This window comes from Anolis carolinensis, chromosome 4 (genome assembly GCF_035594765.1).
Source record: "Anolis carolinensis isolate JA03-04 chromosome 4, rAnoCar3.1.pri, whole genome shotgun sequence".
Taxonomy (NCBI): domain Eukaryota; kingdom Metazoa; phylum Chordata; class Lepidosauria; order Squamata; family Dactyloidae; genus Anolis; species Anolis carolinensis.
Genome location: NC_085844.1, coordinates 182,495,490 through 182,520,468, shown reverse-complemented (window position 1 = coordinate 182,520,468; position 24,979 = coordinate 182,495,490). Strand labels below are relative to the sequence as shown.

The 24,979-nt window shown below is 39.9% G+C and overlaps 1 protein-coding gene across 2 annotated transcripts; it reads left to right on the top strand.

Moving 5' to 3' along the window:
• The first annotated feature begins 4,635 nt into the window (after positions 1-4,635).
• rad54l (RAD54 like) lies at positions 4,636-24,812 on the top strand. Of its 2 annotated transcripts, XM_008109549.2 has the most exons (18): positions 4,636-4,918; positions 5,717-5,803; positions 9,314-9,433; positions 9,609-9,669; positions 11,978-12,113; positions 12,711-12,780; positions 13,978-14,266; positions 15,078-15,202; positions 16,820-16,970; positions 17,565-17,691; positions 18,896-18,970; positions 19,237-19,367; positions 20,451-20,561; positions 20,672-20,795; positions 21,096-21,174; positions 21,744-21,923; positions 22,513-22,676; positions 24,001-24,812. In XM_008109549.2, the coding sequence occupies exons 1-18, from the start codon at positions 4,916-4,918 to the stop codon at positions 24,200-24,202; spliced, it is 2,235 nt and encodes a 744-aa protein (XP_008107756.1). In that variant the 5' UTR covers positions 4,636-4,915; the 3' UTR covers positions 24,203-24,812. The 2 variants fall into 2 exon arrangements, with proteins under 2 accessions (XP_008107756.1, XP_062834413.1); XM_062978343.1 differs by lacking the exons at positions 4,636-4,918; positions 5,717-5,803; positions 9,314-9,433; positions 11,978-12,113 and having other exon boundaries at positions 9,619-9,669.
• The last annotated feature ends 167 nt before the right edge of the window (positions 24,813-24,979 follow it).

Genomic DNA, 24,979 nt, shown 5'->3' with positions numbered 1-24,979 from the left:
TTTTGGGGCTATAGTTCCCTTGAATGGTGAAATGGCTGAGGCATTTTGAAAAATTTAATTTTAAAAAGTAACTTTTCCAAGCTCTGTATTATGAGGCACTTAGCCAGAAACACATGACATTTCTACGTGTTCACAACTGAGGAGTAAGGTGAGCCCAGCTTCAGCAACGAGCACATTACTTTAATTCTGACGGCATTATGTTGGTGGGTGTAGCAGGGGACTAATCCAATTCCTGTTCCACATATTTCAATGACCTGTCTTTAGACCGAAGAGCACAGGGAAGAAATTACCTCCCAGCATGGAGAGATGAACTATTCATGCAATAATTATTTGTGCCAGGAAACAAAATAGCCAATTATCTTTATAAATAACCATTCTCTGTGCCCACTGAGCCTGCAATAGAAATGGCTAACATTCGTCACTAAGTCTAAGGAGGACTTCAGAAGTGGAGTAGCGGAGACCATAATTCAACATTAAATGAAAAATTGAGGTCAACTCCTGGCATAGCTGACGTCTGTGATTTAACATCTTCTCACTTCCACACTATCCTTCTTTCAAAGATACTGCAAGAAAAAAGAGTCTGGTATTTCTACTTCATGTTGCCACAAGTCAATCTATAATAAACTATTTCGATTGATTGAATAAGTGTTGTTCAGTAAAAGCCATGACGGTGGCTCCATCTACCCTATCATATAATGCAGTTTGCAACTGCGTTATATGGTCAGTGTAGACTGCATCGTTTGAGTCCACACTGGCCATTTAATGCAGTTTCAAACTGTATTATATGACAGTGTAGATGGGGCCTGAGTTAGCCATTCCTATTTTTTGCTCATGTTTGCTATTTCTTTATGGCTCTTTAGAAAGTGGTGGAACTTTTTTCACAGGGGTTGACAGTTTGGCTCTCGATAGTAAGCCCCCTCTATACAGCCATATAACGCAGTTTAAAACAACTCAGTGAAGACTTGTATAATGCAGTTTAACTACATTATGAGTCTACACTGACCACATAATACAGTCTGGAGGGGCACTCACACTCCCCCACTATCTGCTACTGTGTCCCACTATCAGTCCTTTCTAGCCAAACTATATACAGTAGAGTCTTGCTTATCCAACCTTCGCTCATCCAACGTTCTGTATTATCCAACGCAGTCTGCCTCCCGCCCAGATCCACAGCTGTTTTTCTAGGCAGGCAAGGATCACAGATATTTAAAAATCTTCACAGGACTGAACTTTTTATGGATTTACCCTGTTTCCCCTAAAATAAGACATCCCCAGAAAATAAGACCTAGTAGAGGTTTTGCTGAATTGCTAAATATAAGTCCTCCCCCGAAAGTAAGACCTAGCAAAGTTTTTGTTTGGAAGCATGCCTGCCGAACAGAACACCAGAGCATGTAGGATTGGTAAATGTAGGTACCATAGAGTGTTGTACATGGAAATATTGGTAGTAACAAGAAATTCTTAATAGGATTCAGTTTGTCTGATTATGCTGCTTTGTGATAACAACTACTGTACAGTATATAATAAATGTTCATTTTTTGTTCAACAATAAATGTGAATTCTTCTTCATGGAAAAATAAGACATCCCTTGAAAATAAGACCTAGCGTATCTTTGGGAGCAAAAATTAATATAAGACACTGTCTTATTTTCAGGGAAACATGGTAACTTCCGACTGTAAGTTCATTTTATGCAATTCTATCTTTATTTGTAGTCAATGTTTTTAGTAGTCAATGTTTTCAATACATTGTGATGTTTTGGTGCTAAATTAATAAATACAGTAATTACTACATAACGTTACCATGTATTGAACAGCGTTTTCTGTCCATTTGTTGTAAACATGATGTTTTGGTGCTTAATTTGCAAAATCATAACATAATTTGACATTTAATAGGCTTTTCTTTAATCCCTCCATATTATCCAACATTTTTGCTTATCCAACATTCTGGTGGCCTGTTTATGTTGGATAAGTAAGACTTTACTGTATCCCATAACCTTAAATTCCCCTAGGCAGAAAGCAGCCAGGCTTTGAAGCTGCAAGGCCATTCAATGTTATTCAAACTGGCCAATTGCAAGACTGTCCACAGATGTCACACTCAACTCCTGGAGCGATTCCATCAGCGTAGCTTTCGAAAAAATCCTGCAATTCTCTTGAGAAGACAGGCAGACAAATGCCAGCATGCTGGAAGAAGCAAAGACCACCAGCATTGAAGCAATGCTCCTGCACCATCAACTCTGCTGGACTGGCCACATTATCCAAATGCCCGATATTGCATGACCTGGGCCCGGTTCTGTTCAACATCTTTATTAACGACTTAGATGAAGGGTTAGAAGGCACGATCATCAAGTTTGCAGATGACACCAAACTGGGAGGGATAGCTAACACTCCAGAAGATAGGAGCAGAATTCAAAACGATCTTGACAGACTAGAGAGATGGGCCGAAACTAACAAAATGAAGTTCAACAGGGACAAATGCAAGATACTTCACTTCGGCAGAAATAATGGAAATCAAAGATACAGAATGGGGGACACCTGGCTTGACAGCAGTGTGTGCGAAAAAGACCTTGGAGTTGTCGTGGACAACAAGTTAAACATGAGCCAACAATGTGATGCGGCAGCTAAAAAAGCCAACGGGATTCTGGCCTGCATCAATAGGGGAATAGCTTCTAGATCCAGGGAAGTCATGCTCCCCCTCTATTCTGCCTTGGTCAGACCACACCTGGAATACTGTGTCCAATTTTGGGCACCGCAGTTGAAGGGAGATGTTGACAAGCTGGAAAGCATCCAGATTAAGGGTCTGGAGAACAAGCCCTATGAGGAGCGGCTTAAAGAGCTGGGCATGTTTAGCCTGCAGAAGAGAAGGCTAAGAGGAGACATGATAGCCATGTACAAATATGTGAGGGGAAGTCATAGAGAGGAGGGAGCAAGCTTGTTTTCTGCGGCCCTGCAGACTAGGACGCGGAACAATGGCTTCAAACTACAGGAAAGGAGATTCCACCTGAACATCAGGAGGAACTTCCTCACTGTGAGAGCTGCTCGACAGGGGAACAATCTCCCCCGGGCCGTGGTAGAGGCTCCTTCTTTGGAGGCTTTTAAACAGAGGCCGGATGGCCATCTGTCGGGGGTACTTTGAATGCGATTTCCTGCTTCTTAGCAGGGGGTTGGACTGGATGGCCCATGAGGTCTCTTCCAACTCTACTATTCTATGATTCTATGATCACCGTCTCCCAAAGCAGTTACTATGCTCCCAACTCAAGAACGGAAAACGGAATGTTGGTGGACAGGAAAAGAGATTTAAAGATGGGCTTAAAACCAACCTTAAAAACTGTGGCATTGACACTGAGAACTGGGAAATGCTCTAACTGGAGGTCAGCTGTGACCAGCAGTGCTCCGGGATTAGAAGAGGCACGGATGGAGGGCTTAAGAGAGAAATGCGCCAAGAGGAAAGCACATCAAGCCAATCCTGACTGGGACCGTCTTCCACCTGGAAACAATGTCTCCACTGTGGGAGAATATGTGGATCAAGAATAGGTCTCTTCAGCCACCTATGGACCCACCTGCAAGGCCCCACAATTGGAGGATCATCATCCTCAATTTACGAGGGATCGTCTAAGTAAGTAAGTAGTCTATTACCAAGCCCCGGGTCCCATACTCTGTGTCTGCCCCAATTCCCATGGATGTGGAGACCAAATAGTTCCCTTCATGATCCACAAACCCCTTGCGTATTGGCTAGCTTGATTAGCATTGAATGGCCATGCATTAAATTCCCCCAGGCATGAAGCAGCAAATTGGCCAATTGCAATACTCACACTTGCCTCCAACAGACAAGAGAGTTCTTCCTCCCACCCTGGACCATCAGCAGATATATAAATCTCATAACTCCTGAGGAAGGAGCCCCCAGATGGCGTAGTGGACTAAGTGACTTGAAGGTTGGGTTGCTGACCTGAAAGCTGCCAGGTTCGAATCCCACCTGGGGAGAGTGTGGATGAGCTCCTTCTATCAGCTCCAGCTCCATGCGGGGACATGAGAGAAGCCTCCCACAAGGATGGTAAAAACATCAAAACATCCGGGCGTCCCCTGGGCAACGTCCTTGCAGACGGCCAATTCTCTCACTCCAGAAGCAACTCTGGTTGCTCCTGACACGTAAAAAAAAAAAAACTCCTGAGGATACCTGCCATAGATGTGGGCGAAAAGTCAGGAGAAGATGCTTCTGGAACATGGTCATACATGGTGAGACTGGAAAACTCACAACAACCCAATTTGGATTGTATGGTTTGGACTGGATGACCCTTGTGATCTCGTCTAACTCTACGATCTGTTAATATCCCAAAGGATGGAAGTGCTGCCAATGAAGCTCAGATGAGCAACATGCAAAACCTCAGGGGGTGCCACAACGACCATTATAGGAGACTATTCTTTCTGGCACCACAGTAATTATTTCGAGAGTAAATAAGGATTTGTTTTGGTTCGTAATGGAGGTTGCGGGCCTCGAACCCTCCCCCTCCCGCCCTCCCACTCTTCTGCCAGTCCTCTCTCTCCGCCAGGAACGCGGAGCCAATCGCTGGGCGAACGTGATTGGGCGCGTTTCGGACGAGGGGGCGTGGCCATTTCCTACGAAGGCTCCGCGCGGGAAAAAGGAAAAGCCGCGGTTGGGGGCGTGGTTTTGTATTCAGTCTCGCGTGGCCGCTGGAGTGAGTTGATTGTGCGTCAGTCTTTCATGTAGACGCTCTTCCTCTAGGAACCTAGTGACTTCACTGCACCCCACCCCCAGGACCGAGAAGACCCCTATTCCTCCTCTCTTTGCTTCCAGCCCAGATTGGACGTCTGAATTCCTAGCATTGCACTCCATGCCAGCTTCCCTGCAGTTCCCAGCCTCTTTGAACCGAGGCACAGATGGAAAATAATTTCCCGGAGAGGAAATGGTAAGTGAGTGAGGAATTGCCTTTGATTCCCTTGCACGAAATAATGGAGTTCCTTTCCTTCCTTTCCAAGCAGCAGCTCCACAATTCCATCATATGGCCACCTGAGTATGGCTTGAGGGTGTACTATCTACACTGTAGAATTAATGCCATCTGACACCACTTTAACTGCCAGGGCTCACTGCTATGGAATCCTAGGAGTGGTCGTTTGGGGAGGCGCAGGCACTCCTTGGCAAAAGAGGATAAAGGCCTTTCCAAACAACAGCTCCTAGGATCCCATAGCATTGAGCTCTGGCAGTTAAAGTGGTACCAACCTACATTAATTCTGTAGTGTAGTAGCAGTTCCCCCTGCTTCTCCGATGCTGGCTTCCACAACATAGAAAATTTTAATTTTAAAAAGAGTCCTATGACACCTTGTAAACTGGGACACTTATAGGAAGAACTTGGATAATCTATTTATTTTTATTTACTGCATTTTTCTCACCAGAGTGGTTTCTAGTTTGGCAATAATTCAATGCCCCATTGCAAGATAAAAGCATACAAATACACAACACATTAAATGACATTACATAATATAATCTCTCAATATTTGAGGAAAACAACTGCTTTGTGTAAAATGATAATGAAAATTCCAAAAATCTTAATTGCTGAAGACATTTAAAAGCTTGGCAACCCTCTCTGAACCAATTTTGTCAAGAAATCCCCATGATAGATTTATTTTAGGGTTGAAAACCATGTTTTACTTTATATAGATTTTTAATGGGTAGTTATGATCTACTGCTTTTATTTTTTCTCTTGCAGAGGAGAAGCCTGGCTCCTAGCCAACTGGGCAAAAGGAAGCCCGGAGAGGACAGTCCTGAGGATGAGGATGATTGGCATCCTAAAGCTGTGAGCATTGTGCTTTCCTGCTGATTTCTTACTAATACTTTTACATCCTAATTTTCGTTTCGCCATGGATGTTAAGATGTCATCCACAGGTTTCTCGAGGACTCTGAACCAGCTTCTGACCAGACCAAGATTAGTTTTGTCCTAGTAGGGTGGGCCTTAGAGCCATGAATTTCTTAATACTAAAGTCGGTGGTCTTCTGGATATTGTTGGACTGCAACTTCCACTATTAGTAGACAGTGTGTAGCATTGTAAGGAATGGCTGTGTGCTTCCAGTCTTTTGTGATTTATGGGGACCCTAAGACAACTCCTTTGTAGGGTTTTCGGTGTCTGAGAGTCTGTGATTTGCCCAGGGTCACTTCATGGCCAAGAGGGAGATTGAACCTTGATTTCCAGAGTTGTAGTTCAGCTCTCAAACCTCTACACTACACTGGCTCTCTTTAAGGGAGTACAATCGTTCAAAAGAACAATAGTCCACAGTTGCCCATATCAGTTGTTTTGAGCAATTAGCTCAAAAGGAACTTGTGGTAGTTATGACCACAACGATTTGCATTGGGTGTTGGTTGGCCTGTAAACAAGTTGGGTCTTTTCAGGTCTTGATTTTGCCATAGATTTAAAAAATATAGTTCTGTTGTTAGTCACATAGTGACAGTGGACTTACCTGGATCAAAGTGGAAGAGTTTCTTTCTTGTTTGAGAGAGACAACAAAGTTTCCATTTGACTTCCTCCTTCCTGGGTCATTTTAGCCTTCCATGACATTCATGTCCCCCTGATCTACATGTGCCCCTCCTCCAAATATAGTGGGAATGCTAACTTAATCTTAATCTGATTAAATTGTTTAGCATCTTTAAACAGATTCCAAACACATGTTTGTGTTGTCAAAGTGTTGTGTTAGCATGTTTGTGCTGTCGAAGACTTCCATGGTTGGAATCACTGGGTTGCTGTGATTTTTTTGGGCTGTATGGCTATGTTCTAGTAGCATTCTTTCCTGAAATTTCACCTGCATCTGTGGCAGGCATTCTCAGAGGTTTGTTGCAAATCGGGCAAATGGAGTGTATGTATAGATATCTGTGGACTGTCCAGGGTGGGAGAAGGACATGTATCTGTTTGAAGCAAGTGTAAATGTTGCAATTGACAAGCTTGATTAGCATTGAATAGCCTTGCAGCTTCAGAATCAATTAGTGTTCTTGCCTGGAGGCATCATTTGTTTGGGAGGTGTTGACTGGCACTTGATTGTTTGCTATCTGGAATTCTGTTGCTGAATGGTGTTCCTTATTTATTGTCTTGATTCTGGTATTTTTAATACTGGTAACCAGATTTTGTTAATTTTCATGGTTTCCTCCTTTCTGTTGAAATTGCCCACATGCTTGTGTATTTCAGTGATTGCTCTGTGTAGTCTGACATGATGGTTGTCAGAGTGGTCCAGCATTTCAGTGTACTCAAATAATATGATGTGTTCAGGTTGGTTCATCAGGTGCTCTGCTATGGCTGACTAATCTGTTGAATTAGTTTGCAGCGCCTTTTCATGTTCTTTGATGAAAAAACAACCTACAAAAAATGTACAGACCTACCAAGAAAATTTGCTGGTCCCTATGTAGACTTGTTCACAGCTGCACTGTATACGTAGACTCCTGCAGTGACTAGAGCAGTGTTTTATTCTATTGTATTGTGATGTATTGGCATCGAATTCTGCCAGAGTTGTAAGCCGCCCTGAGTCCCCTTGGGTGAGAAGGGTGGGATCGAAATGATAGAAATAAATTATTTGATTAGTATCATCACAAAACTGGCTGGGATTTCTGGGAGTTGTAGGCCAAAACACCTGGGGACCCACAGGTTGAGAACCACTGGGTTAGAGCATCCGTGTTATCCTTTGCTGAACGTAGCATTTGTTGAATTTTCTTGATGGGTCTGTAGATTGTTTGTAGGGTGTGTTTCTTCATCAGCTTCCCTATGCAACCAGTGGGTCCCTTGATATATGGTAAGAACACTTTTCCTCTGGGTGGATCTTTGTCTTTCCTTTCATGGCTTATTCTTGGTCTTGCAGCGCTTATGTTTATTGTAGAGTACCCATTAGCCTGTAGAGCCCAATTTAGGTGATTCAGTTTACATTGGAGGAGGTGGGGTTCACAGATTCTGTTTGCACGGTCTACCAGGGCTTTTATTGTGCTTCTTTTTTGACTTGGGTGATGGTTGATGTTTTTATATAGGTAGTTTTTATTTGTGTGCATAGGTTTTCTGTAGACTATGTGGCTCAGTTGTTGACTTGGTTTGCAGATGACAAAGAACATCTAGGAATTGTAGTTTTCCTTCATTTTCTTTTTCTATGGAAAATTGGATGTTTGGGTGGATGTTGTTGATGTGGTCCAGGAACCTGTTTAGTTCTTTTCCTCCATAGTGTTGTCCACATATCTGAACCATATGTGGGCTTTTTGGGTGCTATTTCCAGGGCTTGTTTCTCAAAATGTTCCATGTAGAAATTTGCTATGATTGGGTTAAGAGGGCTCCCCATGGCTACTCCATCTTTCTGTTCATGGAATTCTTTGTCCCACTGGAAGTAGCTTGTGGTGAGGCAGTATTGAAACAGGGCTGTGATGCCTTCTGGGAAATTCCAGCTGATGAGTGCGATGGTGTCTGCTATAGGGACCTTGATGAATAAAGACACTGCATCAAAGCTAATTAGTTTGTCATTGGCGCTGAGTTTGAGATTGCTGATTTTTTTTCTATGATGTGGGATGAGTCCTTAATGGAGTGTGTAGTGAACCCAATATGGGTTTGTAGTTGTGCGGCCAGAAATTTTGCCAAATCATATGTGGGGGATCCAGTGGCACTCACGATGGGTCTGAGCAGTGGATTAGTTGAAAATATGTCTTAATGAGCTAAATGCCATTTGCTTACATGTAAGGGTTCATAATATGGCACACATATTATACACAAGACTCCATTTTTGGTTGTGCTTTCTCTCTTTCTCCTTTTTAAAGCAATACATAACCATTTCCACTAATGTTTATTGAAAGCTAGCAAATGATCTCATTAATATTCATCCCTGATTTCAAAGAGCACAGAGTGACATGCATGAACATAGCTAAGCAGAGGTCAACTTGCAAGCTCTACTCTATTCCAAAGGAAGAGTTAGACTTTGCCATTATCTAATAGCAATTTTCAAAAAGATAGTAGGGCTAGTTTGTTTTAGTTTAAGACTAATCTTCAAAACTAGTCCATGGTTGCTCTCAGCTCTTATTTTTATTTTCTTTCATTTCTCTGTATCCAACTTCTTGTCTGCAAGGTTTCAAACCTGATTTTAAGGGAATAGACCAGATTATCCTTGACATTTTGATTCTGTCATGCTTCACAATTGTCTTTGAAGCTCTGCTAAGTTGTGGCACTGACAGTGAACATTGTAGGCAAGTGCTCAAATGCAAAGATCCAACTGGATGTTTAGGCAGTGTGATGGTAATATGTTCAGATCACTTTGGTTCTCAAAATGCTCAAGCAAATATGTTTGATCTTTTCTAGATTCCAAAAAGGCAGAAACATGGCGGTAAAGCTGATAACAAGGAATGCTATATCTCGCCTTTCCGGAAACCCTTGGCTCAGTTAACCAATCGGTCTCACTGCCTTGATGGCAGCAAACACGTAAGTGGTTCTTTACATTTTCATCATAAGACTTGATGTATTCCTGTTTTGGTGTGGGAGGTGAAGACCGAGGGATAGAAATGCTTTATAGTGTAACTGTTTCTCAAGCTTTTCTGATTAGCCTAAATGATACCTTTATTGTAAACTAATGACCATTTTATATTTCAATTCTCAGGAGGCTTTTATCCGCAGCATTTTGTCAAAACCTTTCAAAGTTCCCATTCCAAATTATACAGGTAAATCTGGAATTCCTTGTTTCCAGCATGAAGCTTTCCTTTTTAATTATTGGGTTTTTGTTTTTGGTCTTTAATATGGAATAGATGAGAATGAAGCTTTGTGTAACAGAAGAGAGGCCCCATCTACACTGACAATTTAATGCCATTTCAAATTGGTATTGAAGAAAGTGGTTTCACTGTGCAGGAGATTAAATATGAAATCCTGGAACCAGTCTGAGGCGTGGATGATGATTATACAAACCAAAAGCACAGATATACATTAAGGACTTTCTTTTATTCACTTATGTGGGATTTTGTTGTCTGGCCACCACAGTTGAAAGCTAACATCGATCTTTCTTAAATAGTCAGTGTTGATGAGCCCTTAATTTCATATGTGAAGAATTTCACAGTAATGAATCATGGGTAGCAGTGGCCCTCTATACATTTAATTGTCATCATTGAAGTTTACTTCCAAGTAAATGTGCACATGTTTGTTGTGCTAGTTACATAGCTATAGTGAATACCATGTTTTAGTATTACATTTTGCTGTAGCTTCTAATAAACTCAATTGTTATGGTCAGAACATTTGTTGCTGATGCTTAAATTTTCCATTTCCCTTGTAAATCTATTTATTTACAACATTTCTACCCCGCCCTTCCCACCCAAGGGGACTCAGGGCCGCTTACAACAACTGGTAAAATTTAATGCCAAACAAAATCAGTAAAAAACAACACATTTAAAACCATTGACAATAATCCATAAAATACATTATTCAAGCTTAAAAGCATATAATTACTTAATTCCATTCTTCCAAAAAACCTTGCACATAGACCTAAATCCATTTAGCTCCTTATGATAGTGTATATTCTGTGGAGTAAACTTCCCTTGACATGTGACATGAACTCTAGGAACATATTGAAAACACATCTGCCTTATAAAAGCCTTCCAAGTGTAATTTAGCTCATGCATGTGATTCCTATGGATATATAGCAAATGCATCGTTTTATGTCCTGCTTCTAGATTTGTTTACTGTACTTTGAACTCTTTAGCTGTCAGCACTTTATAAATAGTAGTAAATAAAATAATTGTAGCTAGAGATATCTCATCTTCCACATTTGAAAGCAACAGGTACATCACTAATATGCAGTCAGGTGAATGTGACTTGGCAAAGGGGGTGAAGACTCTTTGATATATAGACGGCCCTTGACATATGCTGGAGTTTGGTTTCAGGACATACACAACTGGATATCAACATCTGTGGATGCTCAAGTCCTGGAACACTATTCCTAGCTATACCTTTGTAGGCGGATGAAGACCTTTTCCCAACTATATGAACAAACCTTTGAAATCTGACTGCTTTTTTTGCCGGGGGGGGGGGGGGGGGGGCTTTCATGTACAAGTGGTCCCGAGTGACAAACATCCAACTTACAAACATAGTTAAGAATGGGGGCGAGACTACAGGAAGTCAAAGAAATCTGCCCATCGGGAGGGAAATTAACTCCTGGAAGAGTTATTATGGGGAAAAGGTGACTCTACTGAAGCTGTGTTCCCAATCCTTGTTTCCACAACAAGCCATTTTTTTTTCAAAATCCAATTCTCACAGGGACAAAAAGTGAGGTGAAATCTTCTGAACAAGACAGCAAAACAAACACCACAGAGGTGTTATGCTATCTAAAGCTAATATATGCATATATTTGCCTGTTCCACTTTAAAAAGTATCTGTTCTGGCTTACATACAAATTTAACTTAAGAACAAACATACAGAACCTATCTTGTTTGTAACTTGGGGACTGCTTGTAAGTGCATTAGTGTAGTAAAATGGTTCACCTTATAGAAAATAGAAAAATCAAGTTTTCCTTTTTGTAATATTTTTGGATACAAAGGGATGACTGAATTTGTAGACAAATCAAAATATACTGAAAAATATTTCTCTCTTGGGAGCATAACATTTCTAACCAAACTAGTGACGAGAGGTAATAATCATACAGTCAAGTGCAACCCTGCTATCAATTCAAAATAATTGGCATGGCTGTTAGCTATATCCAGATATCACTGCCGACAGTGTTACTGCTGCCTTCAGGTTTTTGTTTCCTTTTTATGCAGCATCTTAAGAATTATTGGTATCATGCTACTCTCTGCTTTAATGCATAGTCTTGTGACATTTGCAAATCATAAGGAATAATGCACAAGACTTTATGGGTTGTGTTATGCTGTGTGATTTATATCTCAGTCTCAGTTCTTCAGCTTAACCTCCCCATTTTTTATTTGACAGTTTTGCATTTGCTGTAAAGAAGAGAACTAATGTTCCTCTCTTGTTGTGATCTTTCAGGCTCTCTGGGCTTAAAGGCCCTGGGTGTTAAACGTGCAGGGGTTAGGCATGCTCTACATGATCCTTTTGAGGAAGGGGCTTTGGTGCTGTATGAGCCTCCACCTCTCAGTGCTCATGAGCAGCTGAAAATTGATAAGTGAGTTATCTCCATTAACCCCACTCTCCCTGCCAGTATAAATTTTCAATTATTTTAGCTTGATTCTCATTTCTGCTTACATTTTGATTGAATAACTCTTATGTGATCATTGACTCGACTTAAGATTTGGATGTCATACATCATATGAAAGCCTGACATAAATTGTATCTTCCACCAACCATGCTTATTTTCTGTATCTCCAATAATGCATATTCAAAGATAAATCCCATTCATAAGACTTTTCTAAGTTTCTTTTCTGGACTAGAAAATGCTTGTTTTCATGTATGGAAATGGCCAAGAAATGACAATGAACTTGCTGTAGTAGTTTTCACTTTACAGTTGTTTCTGTATCAATGTCTTTATTTTATAGGAACTAGAAAGTGTACAGTGTTTAATTGCTGAATTGAGTGATGTGTTTCTGTGCAACTACCTCAGAATGTAGCCAAAACCTGTTCAGGTTTATTGCGCTTTAGAAATACATGAACATCCCGTGATGTCTAAGTGTACAAATAATTTAAATGGTAAAGCATCTCTCGTGAAGCACAGTGGTCATTTGACTTTTATACTTCTTCAGATCTGCCCTTTTTTTTCCTGAAGGGAGAAATTTCCTGTTCATGTTGTAGTGGATCCTGTTCTGAGTCGCGTTTTACGGCCACATCAGAGAGAGGTGAGTGCTGTGAGAAACCAAATACAGAAGTTGTGCTGCTGCTATTATGAACGTGCTACCTAAAAGAATACTGCTTGCTTCTTTTGCAAGGAAAAAGGAGGGCAGCAACCTTACAAATATAGTAAGAACTCTATGAGCATGGGACCCATATCTGTAGTTTCACTTTCCTGGGGGAAAAATGTTGTCTGTAGGAATTTGCTAGGCCCTCCAGGTACATCTGTGTTATACTTTTCCCAGAAGTTACCATAGAGTCTCATTGGAGGATCTCTAGGTTCTCCAGCACAACTCAATGGCATGTTGAGAGTGGAAGTCAAGTAATTTAATGGCATTCAATCATATCCACAATTTCAGGTAGCCGTGGTACAATTGGAAATGTATCTCTGTAAATTTGGGGATATTGTTATTATATTTATACCCTTCTTTTTCTCCACAAGGAGACCCATTTTACTATATGTTCCAACACATAATTTCCCCCATTTTGTTAGGGTAGCATAATTCAGTATTATATCAAGTATCCATAGATTAACGTGTCAGTCTGTTTACACAGGTGCTACTTCCAGAGCATTTGAGACCTTCTGAATATTATTTGAGTTCTGTTAGTGACATTCTGTTGACTATACAGGCAGTGCCCAAGTTACTAACATCTGACCTACAAACGACTCATAGTTAAGAATGGGGCTGAGATAACAGGAAGTGAGAAGAATCTATCCCTAAGGAGGGAAATTCACTCCTGAAAGAGTTAACATGGGGAAAAGATATCTCAACTGAAGCTTTATCCCCAATCCCTGTTTCCACAACAAGCTAATTTTTTCAAAATCCAATGATCACAGGGACAGAAAGCGAGGTGAAACCTTCTGAACAGGAGCACAGACAGCAAAACAAACACCACAGGGGTGTTAACCCTTTCCTATGCTATCCAAAGCATGTGTGTGTATGCATGTATGTGTTTATGTATACACACAGGGCTGGAATTACTGTTAAAATGTATCTGTTCCGACTTACAAATTTGGCTTAAGAACAAACCTACAGAACCTATCTTGTTCATAACTTGGGGACTGCCTGTACGTTGAATTTCAGCTACATGTACACAGGAACCAAACACAGATACTTTGTTTTCCGATTCATCTAAATAGGAAATACTACTGTTTTAAATATTCAGCAGACCTTTTCTGATCGAAGTCACATCCTTGCCCTCAGGGAGTGAAGTTCCTGTGGGAGTGTGTGACAGGCCGCCGTATCCTCGGAAGTCATGGCTGCATCATGGCTGATGAGATGGGTTTGGGTAAGACCCTGCAGTGCATCACTCTGATGTGGACGCTCTTGCGCCAGAGCCCAGACTGCAAGCCTGAAATTGACAAGGCCATCGTCGTCTCGCCTTCCAGCCTGGTGAAAAACTGGTACAATGAAGTGGGCAAATGGCTTGGAGGAAGGATCCAGCCCCTGGCTATTGATGGAGGCTCTAAAGAGGACATAGACAGGAAGTTAGGTATGAAGAGAGTACTGTATATGCAGTGTAAAAATATATATACACATGACTAGCAAGAGTAATAAAGGAAATGAATTGCAGATCATTTTGAAGCTAAATTAAGGGTTTGATTGCTTTCTTAGAGGGCTACCTTGAATGGAATATTCTTGTTATTCATACTGAATAATTTGATACTTATGATGGCAAAAGAATAAATTTATCTGAGAAAATTAGATTCAGATTTAATTCTGTTTAGAATGGACCCACTGAAATCAATGAGATTTCAGTGTAGAATTAAACCTGTTTGACACCACTTCAATTGCCATGGCTCAATGCTCTGAAATCCTGGGAGCTGCAGAAAGCCTTCAGCTTTCTTTTCCAAATACTTCTGATGTCTTGCTAAACTACAACTCCTGGGATTCCATAGCATTGAACCATGACAGTTACATTGGTATTAAGCTACATTAATTCTACAGTGTAGATGATCCCTTAGTTTCATCATGACTGAATGAAGTCCCACTGGTTTCAACCAATCTGTTCTAAATATCACTAAGTCTCATTCCAACCCATTGGATGAGGCGACAAATGGAGAAAAGTCCTGTAACCCAAAACTCTAATGTAGCTTGTTGAACCTGGATAACTTGGGCTGTGTCCCAACGAAGCCAAGGAATTGTTGAACCCTTTGTTTAGATGAGCAGAAAGTAATTGACTGTGATGTTTTGGATGTGTTCTTTTTTGACTGCCCAGCTCTGCAAAATGTATGGTCCTAATATTTTTCCCTGTCCCATTTACTTCCTTTCCCACCCCCCAATTGCTTTTCTTTTCTTGTTAGCTGGCTTTATGAACCAGAGAGGCCTTCGAGTACCGTCCCCCATCCTAATTATTTCCTATGAGACTTTCCGCCTTCATGCTGAAGTTCTTCAGAAAGGAAATGTTGGGTTGGTCATATGTGATGAGGTATGTGGGAGGCAGCTGAGGGATCAAAGCCGCCCTGAGTCCCCTCGGGGAGAAGGGCGGGGTAGAAATATTGGAAATAAATAATAAAAGATTCTCTTCAATTTCCTGCTTCAATATTCCAAAAGGAAAAAAAACTTTTCTATGACAGTGTTTTGTTGTTGCCACATTAGTACAGTACATGCTCAGCACACTGATTTGGTGACAATGTATTGCTTTTTTCAATCATGTTGAACTAGTGGCACCCAGTGGACAATGTGTGTTGTGTTAGTAATGCTTTTATAGGCTTGAATATGCCTGGGAACTATACTGGCAACCATAGTATGACAAATTAGGATCAGCAGTCCCTATATGCATATATGTATATGTATGTGTACATGCACACACCGGTTGAGATGTCTTTATCCAGAATTCCAAAATCAAAAATTACTCACATGCATGGCTGAGATCGTGACACTTTCTGGTGGTTCAGTCAATGTACATAAACCTTGTTTCATGCATACAATTATTAAAATATTGAATAAAATTATATCCAGACTGTATGTAAAACATAAATGAATTTCAATTTGGGTCCTGATTCTAAGATACCTCTTTATGGGTGCATATGCAGATGTAGATATTTCAAATTCGAAAACACTTGTGGTTCCAAGCATTTTAGATAAGTTATACTCAACCTGCAATTGTATTCTTTAACAATAAATAATGGGTTTTTGATCTTTCATGCAACATTTCAGGAATTATATATAATAACTAAAATCGAAAATTAGGACCAAAGATTAGGACCACATGTTAATACCTTAGAAACTGTGTTCATTGCATCTCAGCTTGATATCTTGTAATCATTGTATTACATAAAGAAGTATCAATATTCCAGAGGATTTGTTTGAAAAGGACTGGGAATTATGTAGTTCTCTAGATGAAATTCTCAACAGCTTTTGTCAGCATTGTCATTGGAGAAGAATGCTTTGTGTTGCTGTCCAATAGCCTATATTATTCTCCACATATTAGATTATCTTCCTCTCCAGAATGCCAATATTTATGTGTATGAGAGTCCTTCACCAAATATTCTTTCTTCATTGATTCAATCATTCATATGTCCCTTGTAAGCACTTGTTCCTTGCTATTAGTCACACTTCACCCTTGGCTTTATTTTATTTTTACTATGTGAGCCCTACTCTAGCATGTACTGCCATCTTGTCTGATCCAGAAATTATACCCATTGGTTGTAGAATCACCCAATGGAGAAATCTGCAATTTGCTTCTATATCAAAGGTTTTACATTGTTTTAAAATGTTTTAATTTTTTGTTATGTTTAAGTTGTTGTTGTTATTGGTTTGTTGTATCTTGATGTTTGTTGGTATTGAATGTTTACCATGTTTAAACTGCTTTGAGTTCCCACGGGGGATAGAGCTGTATATAAATAAAGGTTGTTGTTGTTGTTAGTAATGCCACCAGTATTTGTTGTGCTACTATTAAAAACATTTCCCATACTTTTTCATGCTTTAGCTTTCTCCGCAAGCTTATAAGATAGGGGTACTGTTTTCATTCTGGAGTGAAAAAGAATCAGTTTATTTGGTTAAGAATTATTTGTCTTCTTTCTTCATTAATCGTATTTTTCAGGGTCACAGGCTCAAGAACTCGGACAACCAGACATACCAAGCTCTGTACAAATTGAACACCCCACGCCGAGTGCTCATCTCAGGAACCCCTATTCAGAATGACCTCCTTGAATACTTCAGCTTAGTACATTTTGTCAACTCAGGCATCCTAGGTACGGATCATTTTAGCCATGTAATAATCAAAAGTAAAGACCAACAGGTTGGCTTCCTAGGTTTTTCATGATTCCAACTGGACTTGGGAAAGCCTTATTATCAGTTTCAAGGGGTATGCTAATTCCCTTACTTTGTTGCATTAATAAATGAGGAGCTTTTTTATTGGAAGCTCTGTGCTAACCAACGTTCCAGCAAAGGAGAATAGGCTGTTGAACAGGGGCAGAGAACCTGTTGGCTTCCAGATGTTATGGACTATGATGTCTAGAGACCCTATTTACCCTGGCCATTAGCTGGGGTTCTGGGACTTGTAGTCCAACACACTGAAAGGCACTAGATTTCCCTACTTTTTCTCTTGAGAGCCCACTACCAAAGTGCCTTGATCTTTTGGAAGCAGGGTCAGTTACTAGACTTTCAGATTTGACCGAGGAGTCAGCTGTGTTTTCCAACCCCAGGTATCTGCTCAGTAATGGAGATTCTGTCAGGACCTGTTTCCTTGTATAGATGGTCTTTAAAAATAGAGCATTGGACTTAGAAACTGGAGTGATTTTTAGTGGAAGCTTCTTTCTAAATATTTTACATTCTTCTTTTGCCAGGGACCGCCCAGGAATTTAAAAAGCACTTTGAAATTCCCATCCTGAAAGGCAGGGATGCAGATGCAAGTGAAGCAGGAAGGCATAAGGGAGAGGAGAGGCTTAAAGAGCTTATCAGTATTGTCAACAGGTGACATTTTCTATTGTTATTGTTGCTTCTGTTGTTATTGCTGTTGCTGTTCTTCTCATTATTATTGAAGCATATGCTTTTCTTCTGTTACAGCACCTTGTGTCACACTATGGTGTAAGTGGAATTATTTGGTTGTTGAAGCCCTCTGCACATTTCCCCCTTTGACTTTGTCCCATTTAAAAAAATGCTCAAAACTGCAATCCATTCAGTTTGTTGAACTCATCATTTTTTGTGTCATGTACATAATGTGTTTCCCCGAAAATAAGACATAAATATTAAAATGTATGCTCCCAAAGATGCGCTAGGTCTTATTTTCAGGGGATGCCTTATTTTTCCATGAAGAAGAATTCACATTTATTGTTGAACAAAAAATGAACATTTATTATATACTATACAGTAGTTGTCATCACAAACCAGCATAACCAGACAAACCGTGAATCCTATCAAGAATTTCTTGTTACTGCCATTATTTCCATGTACAACAATCTATGGTACGTAAATTTACCAAATCCTGCATTCTCTGGTGTTCTGTTTTGCAGGTATGCTTCCCAACAAAAACTTTGCTAGGTCTTACTTTCAGGGGAGGCCTTATATTTAGCAATTCAGCAAAACCTCTGCTAGGTATTATTTTCAGGGAATGTCCTATTTTATTGTTCTCCTTGATTAATAGTGGCATCATTTCTTGGTGATATTCTTTATTGTCCCTCTTTAATGCTTTGATAAGTTCAATGAGAGATGACTGGTTGATGATAAAATGGATGCTGACCTTTTGGTGAAACTTGCCCTAGAAGATACCTGAATGTACCAAGAGCCTTCTTAAATATATAGAGCTGTACAAGAGCTGTACATTTCCAAGCACAAAAGATTTCTTTGCTATTATCTGGGAGGATCTCGGCAGAAAAGTGGCCTTAATTTTAGAGGACATCATGAGAATAGCATTAACAGCACAGCACTTTATCCCATTCCCTTGTTCCTTAGCTACAACTTGCACTATTCCTTTCCTTCTTGTTTACAGTTGGCCATGTTTTTACGACAGATGACACTATAGGTTATTGGGCACTGTGCTGAGTTCAAATTGTTATTTTATATACTCGTTTTATTTTGTATTGTACTGTCTGTTTATTGTCCCTTCAAGGAGATGGAGGCGGGGTACAAAGATAAAAGTTAATGTTATTATTTTTAACTGTATTTTGCTTCCTTCTAGATGTCTTATAAGGAGAACTTCAGATATTCTTTCAAAGTATCTGCCAGTGAAAATCGAACAGGTGGTGTGTTGCAGGTACAGGATGAAGGAGCAATTCAGAAATAGAGTACAGTCTTTTCACTTAATCATGTAGTATGGAGGATTCATCACTGTGTTGGAGACCTTGGCTAAAAAACAGGCATGCATTGTTTGTCATGCATTGTTAGAACTGAGCTTCTTCCTTCCATTCTTTTTATAGCCCTCTTTGGCACCTATGCAATTTTATTATAGGTGGAATTGTAGATTTTCCTATGGCCAAGTTCTCAAAGATTGTGAACATGATCATTGTCTTGTCTGATTAGGTTGACTCCCCTTCAGTCTGAGCTGTACAAACAGTTTCTGAAACAAGCAAAACCAGCTGAAGATCTGAAAGAGGGAAAGATTAGCGTGTCATCTCTCTCCTCAATCACATCTCTGAAGAAGCTCTGTAACCGTGAGTAGTTCTGTTGGTTTATTTTATTTAAATGATGATGAACGGACCCAAGAACCCAGAACATAATGCAGTGAAGGACCTACAAATGCCCAGAGAAATGTTCTTAGGTTGAAAAAGTATGGGTTGCTTATCTGTAACCATGTTTCTTTGAGTGGTAGTCTGTGAAATTCGCACATATGGATTTCCCAATGTGCTTGCGCAGATTCCGGAACATTCTAGAAGCTTTGAATACAACAAAATGGCAGAGGCCCCAGCCCATTCTCCCCATATACTATATAAGCCCGAGGGCTGGGTTACGCCTCAGTTCTTCTTTCCGCTCGACAGCAGATAGAGGGAACCTTTCTAGTAGCTCTTCCAAAATTTCTAACGGCTTGACTTTGGACTGTTTGACCACCGCTATAACCGCTTAACTCTAACGGCTTGACTTACCTGCTTTGACTCAGACTGCTATCGACCAACCGCCCTTCTCCAATCCTGACCTCGGACCGTTCACCATTCAGGCAGACAATGGCCACTTTATACTTTAAAAAGTGTGGGGCCTGTGGGGGGAAACTCCCCGATTCAGATGGGTACAGTATGTGCCTTTTGTGCCTGGGGGAAGGCCACATCCCCCAATCCTGTTCTATTTGCCAGGGCTTCATTCCACAGGTACGGTGCAACTGAGAGGCCCGACTCAAGACGGTCTTGTACGAGCAAGCGCTCGCGCCAGAACAGCCCCCCACGCTGGGAGGAGCGCGGGCAGATTAACGGAAATGTTCTTAGGTTGAAAAAACAGCGTGTCTGTGTTCACAGTTTTACAGTTTGGTCAGGGTCCAGCAGCCCTAACTACCTGTAAATGTGGAAGCCAACTGTATATGGATCAGTATGGAACATAGAAGTATTTGGGGTTTGAATGAAAGAGAAAATATAGATTCAGAGTCCTGCTCAGTCTTGCTGGAAGTTATTGTATTTGTTGATGCTGTTTGCATCAACAAATACATTATTGGAAAGAATGGTTTTGATCTAATGGACACCCTTCCACCTGAATGATTAGCGAGCTTGTCAATTGCAGGGCTATGCAGTGACTCTTGATCTTTTTTCCAGACCCTGCCCTCATCCATGACAAGTGTGTGGAGGAGGAAGAAGGGTTTGTGGGTGCGCTGAAGTTGTTCCCTCCTGGCTACAGCACCAAATCTCTGGAACCCCAGCTCTCAGGTAATTGTTGCTGCAGATATGATCTATAAGTTAGTAAGTGGATTTGTATTGAGAATTATGTCTGAAAACTTGTGTAATTCATTCACGCTGATACTTTTTTTTCCTTCCAGGGAAGATGCTGGTTCTAGACTACATTCTGGCAGTTACTAAGAGCACTAGCAATGATAAAGTAGTCTTGGTGTCAAATTACACCCAAACACTGGACCTCTTTGAGAAACTCTGCAGAAATAGGAGGTATGATGACGGAGATACATTTGTGCATATGTGAATAAGGTTGTGAGACTACTTTCTGTTCATTCTTCTGTTTGGATGTTTCAGAAGCTATGAGAAACTTATTTTTTTTCTTTTTCTGATTTGTTTTAAAAGTGATAATAATGCACCTTTGCTTAGACCACGTTTAACAAAGCCTTAAAATCTTACTTGGTGTTGTTTAACACTGCTGCCTAGATCTAGCAATATACAAAGGAAATGTGTATGTTGCAATGAAAACACAATTTAAAATTGTACTGTGCCAATTTACCATGTTTTTGTTAGATACTTGTATGTCCGTCTGGATGGGACCATGTCCATCAAAAAGAGGGCAAAAGTAGTGGAGCATTTCAACAGTGTCTCTGTAAGTAACATTTCTAGTTTCTGCTTCTGCTCTTAGATTTATTATTGTTCTTAGTCAAAGGACTTTTTAGGCTCATATGATTTATGCTAGTTAAGATAGGGAAGATATTTTCAGTATGTCTTCCAAATAAATATTTATAGCTTATACACAAAAAGTTGTCACTTCAGTTTGGATATATTTCATCCCATTTATAGGTGATAACACTCTTCCCTCCATATACCTGGGGGCATGCATGTAAAGTTTATAATGAAGATACATTGCCATTTTAAACAATTGTGCTTTATTAGTACCAGTTAGTACTTCTTCGATCTTGTTATGTGCTTTCATATATCATTATCTGTATCCTTAGTTGGTAATTAAACAGGTAGACAATATGACTCCACTTTACTTGTATATATATGTGGTTAGTGTAATAATCTCTTCTGAAAAGCAAGGAAATCCCAATATCTTGAGTCTGAAAGGACACTGCAAACATCAGATTGACTTTGTTATTGAACTTTAAAAGTAGTGCAGAGAAGCTTATTTTTCCGATTACTTCTCAAAGGCACTTAATTTCTTTGTTCCCACAGAGCCCTGAGTTCATTTTTATGCTGAGCAGCAAGGCTGGTGGTTGTGGTTTAAATCTCATTGGAGCAAACAGACTTGTGATGTTTGATCCAGACTGGAATCCAGCTAATGATGAACAAGCCATGGCCCGTGTATGGAGGGATGGCCAAAAGAAGACTTGCTATATCTATCGATTGCTCTCGGTAAGATCTGAGTTGGGTCCCATAAGCCTAAATCCTATTGGTTATATGGGTATTTTTGACTAGCAATGTCAAGGCGACTGTAGAAGTCACCTCCATCAGGGGATAATGATCCCAGATTTGTTTCTTACTGTGCAAAGACTTTGCGGTATCATGACATGCAAACATTTAAAATTATTTTCTTTCATTACAATCAAGTGTGTTATGATCAGAGGTTAGAGAAGTTACTTTTCAGACTACCTCCCCTGCTTACTTGAGAATCTTGGGATACATAGTCCAAAACAATAGTTTTTTAAAGCTTTCTTTATATGATCATGGACATCACCAGGCTGTGGAACTGTCTAAAACTTAAGTAGGAAGATTTGCAAGGTAAGCTGTATAGGTGTTCTTGAATCTTTATAAAAATACTTCCTTGTTTAAAGATGGAGGCAAGTAAAAATGTTTGGAGGATCTCCTCCTCCTTGCTTAGCAATTAATGCAAATACTTTGCTTCTTTCATCTAAGAAAGGTATAACCTCTTCTACATTTTTTAAGGGGCATGTTCAACAGATTTCATGAAAGCACATCACCTCACTTAATTTTATGCTTATAGACGGGAACTATTGAGGAAAAAATCTTCCAGCGCCAGACGCACAAGAAGGCTCTCAGCAGCTGTGTAGTGGATGAAGAACAGGATGTGGAAAGACACTTCTCTCTTGGAGAACTGAAGGAACTTTTCACACTCAATGAGACTACCACAAGTGATACCCATGACAAGTAAGTCTTGGAAAGCCTTTGGGGGACAATCTGCTTTATTATGTATGCAGAAGATGGGTGATGTGGGTGAAGAAGGCATGTGTTTGTGTGCAAATTTTGCTTTTGTACTGTTCTCCAGAAACAAATAATGCATGCTGTATACCAAGTGCAGGCAGCATCTTTCCACCAAGGGTAGAATCCAGTTTTTTTGGGACCTCATTTCAGTGATGCACATAACCAAAAATTAAGACCAAGAAACCTCACATTTTAGTTTAAAGTTCTTTTCTGCCAGTAACAAAGGCATGGAAAAGGAATTTAAGCCTTTTTAGAATTGCAGAAAGCCTTTATGAAAGTTGAGGCCCACAAAATGAAGGTGTGATTGGGAAACCCGAGAGAGCTGTATTTAGCCCCAGAGCCTAAGGTTCAATCTACATAAGGTTCATGACTTCCTGCTAACATATACACTCATGTATTGGAGTTAAAAGAATATAAGGGGCTATCATGTCAGTCTTGTGAAACATGACTTGAATCTTGCAGGGTAGGGATCAGATTGGCTCTAGACGTCCTTCGTTTGAACATTAAGTCCAATAAATTATTATCAGCCAATGTGGATAGTTTCCTAAACAGCTGTATAGAGTGAAACCCTGCAGATAATTCTAGTACTGTATATGCATAAATCTTTTGAAAGGAGACATAAACAGGCTGCTGTTTTGTTTCTTCGCCTAAGTTGTTACATCATGTTGCCTTTTAGACTAGGAAATATACATGGTTTCTAGAACAGGCTCAGATTTTGCCTAGACTTTTTCTACTGATGAGTACTTTAGTTAGTTTCATGAATGCAATTCTGCTGTCCATTTCCCATGATAGGTTCTATAGGTTTGCTCTTAAGTTGAATTTGTATGTAAGTTGGAACAGGTACATTTTTTTCTTTAGTTTTGGGTAGCATAGGGAAGGGTAAATACCCCTGTAATGTTTGCTTTGTTGCCTGTGTCCATGCTCAGAAGATTTTTACTTCGCTTTCTGTCCCTGTGATAATTGGATTTTGAAAAATTTGTATTGTTTTGGAAACAAGGATTAGACACCCTTTTCCCAGAGTAAGTTTTACAGGAGTGAATTTCCCGTCCTCTCATTTTTTATCTCACCCATTTGTAACTCAGAATTGTATGTAAGTTGGGTGCTTGTAATTCAAGGACTGCCTGTATAGAGTACAATTTGCATCTACTGTTTTGCTTTTCTAGCTTCATTAAGCATTTAAATTGTAACCCTCACAACTCAAATATGTAGTCTGGAATCAAGTTATGCAAAGTTTCTGGTGCTTGTAAATGCAAGATGCTCTTTGTTGCAGGATCAAGTGTCGTCGCTGTGTGAACGGCCATCAAGTCAGGCCACCTCCAGAAGGGTCTGACTGTACTTCTGATCTATCTCAGTGGAATCACTGTGCTGATAAACGTGGCCTCCAGGATACTGTCCTCAAGGCTGCCTGGGATGCTGCTGTCACCTTCACTTTCCACCATCATTCCCATGAGGAGCAGCGAGGAATTCCATGACTGTTGATTTCATCTTCTGAAGCTCAACTTATTTAAGAAAACGTATTTGCTACCACTATGCTGGTTATCTTCATCATTAAGATAAACAATCTCTTCACCAAGAATGTAGCAAAATAACTTTCTCTTCTGCATGATATATTACAGGCTACCTTTATAAAAGACAACCCTGACAAAAAAGCATTTGGCTACTGGATAGACTTGGTGAAGCAGGCTCTTACAAATACCAGTTCTTGAAATAAAAGTTTGTCTTTTAGCATCCATGTACTGAACATTTCCAACAGGAAAAAGATTATACATATTAAACAGTGCCTGATGGATTGCAAAAGGCCCTGGTGTGAATGGAAAAAATGATGCACCCTCCTCCCCCATATCAGTCCAGTTGATTGCCACTTCCATAGAAAAAAAAGTCTGAAAAGTTCTAATTATACCTGTCTAATCATTTTGGAAAGCTGTGTCCCTCTTAACTTATTTGTTAAGGCAGATTAATATATGAACCAATTTTAATCAGATATACCATAAATTTTACATTAAAATCATCCTTGGTAACCTCCTATCAAAATTACTGTTACAATTTTTTGTTTTCTACAATAAAGTCATAATTAAAATTAAATTGTGTTCAACATGGTTTGTTTGTAGTGGGGAGCAATATAAAAGAGCTATTTAAAAACAAGACTGAATGTAACATATGTAAGTTGAAGGGAATAAGAGACTGAGGAGCTTTCTTTTCCATATGTAGGAAGCTGAATTATGTTCCAAATTTCACTCATACAGAAGCTA

Coding starts and splice junctions, on each gene's coding strand:
- rad54l (XM_008109549.2), top strand. Junction 5,804..9,313: donor ATGATTGGCATCCTAAAGCT/GTGAGCATTGTG, acceptor GATCTTTTCTAG/ATTCCAAAAAGGCAGAAACA. Junction 21,175..21,743: donor AGCATTTCAACAGTGTCTCT/GTAAGTAACATT, acceptor TTGTTCCCACAG/AGCCCTGAGTTCATTTTTAT.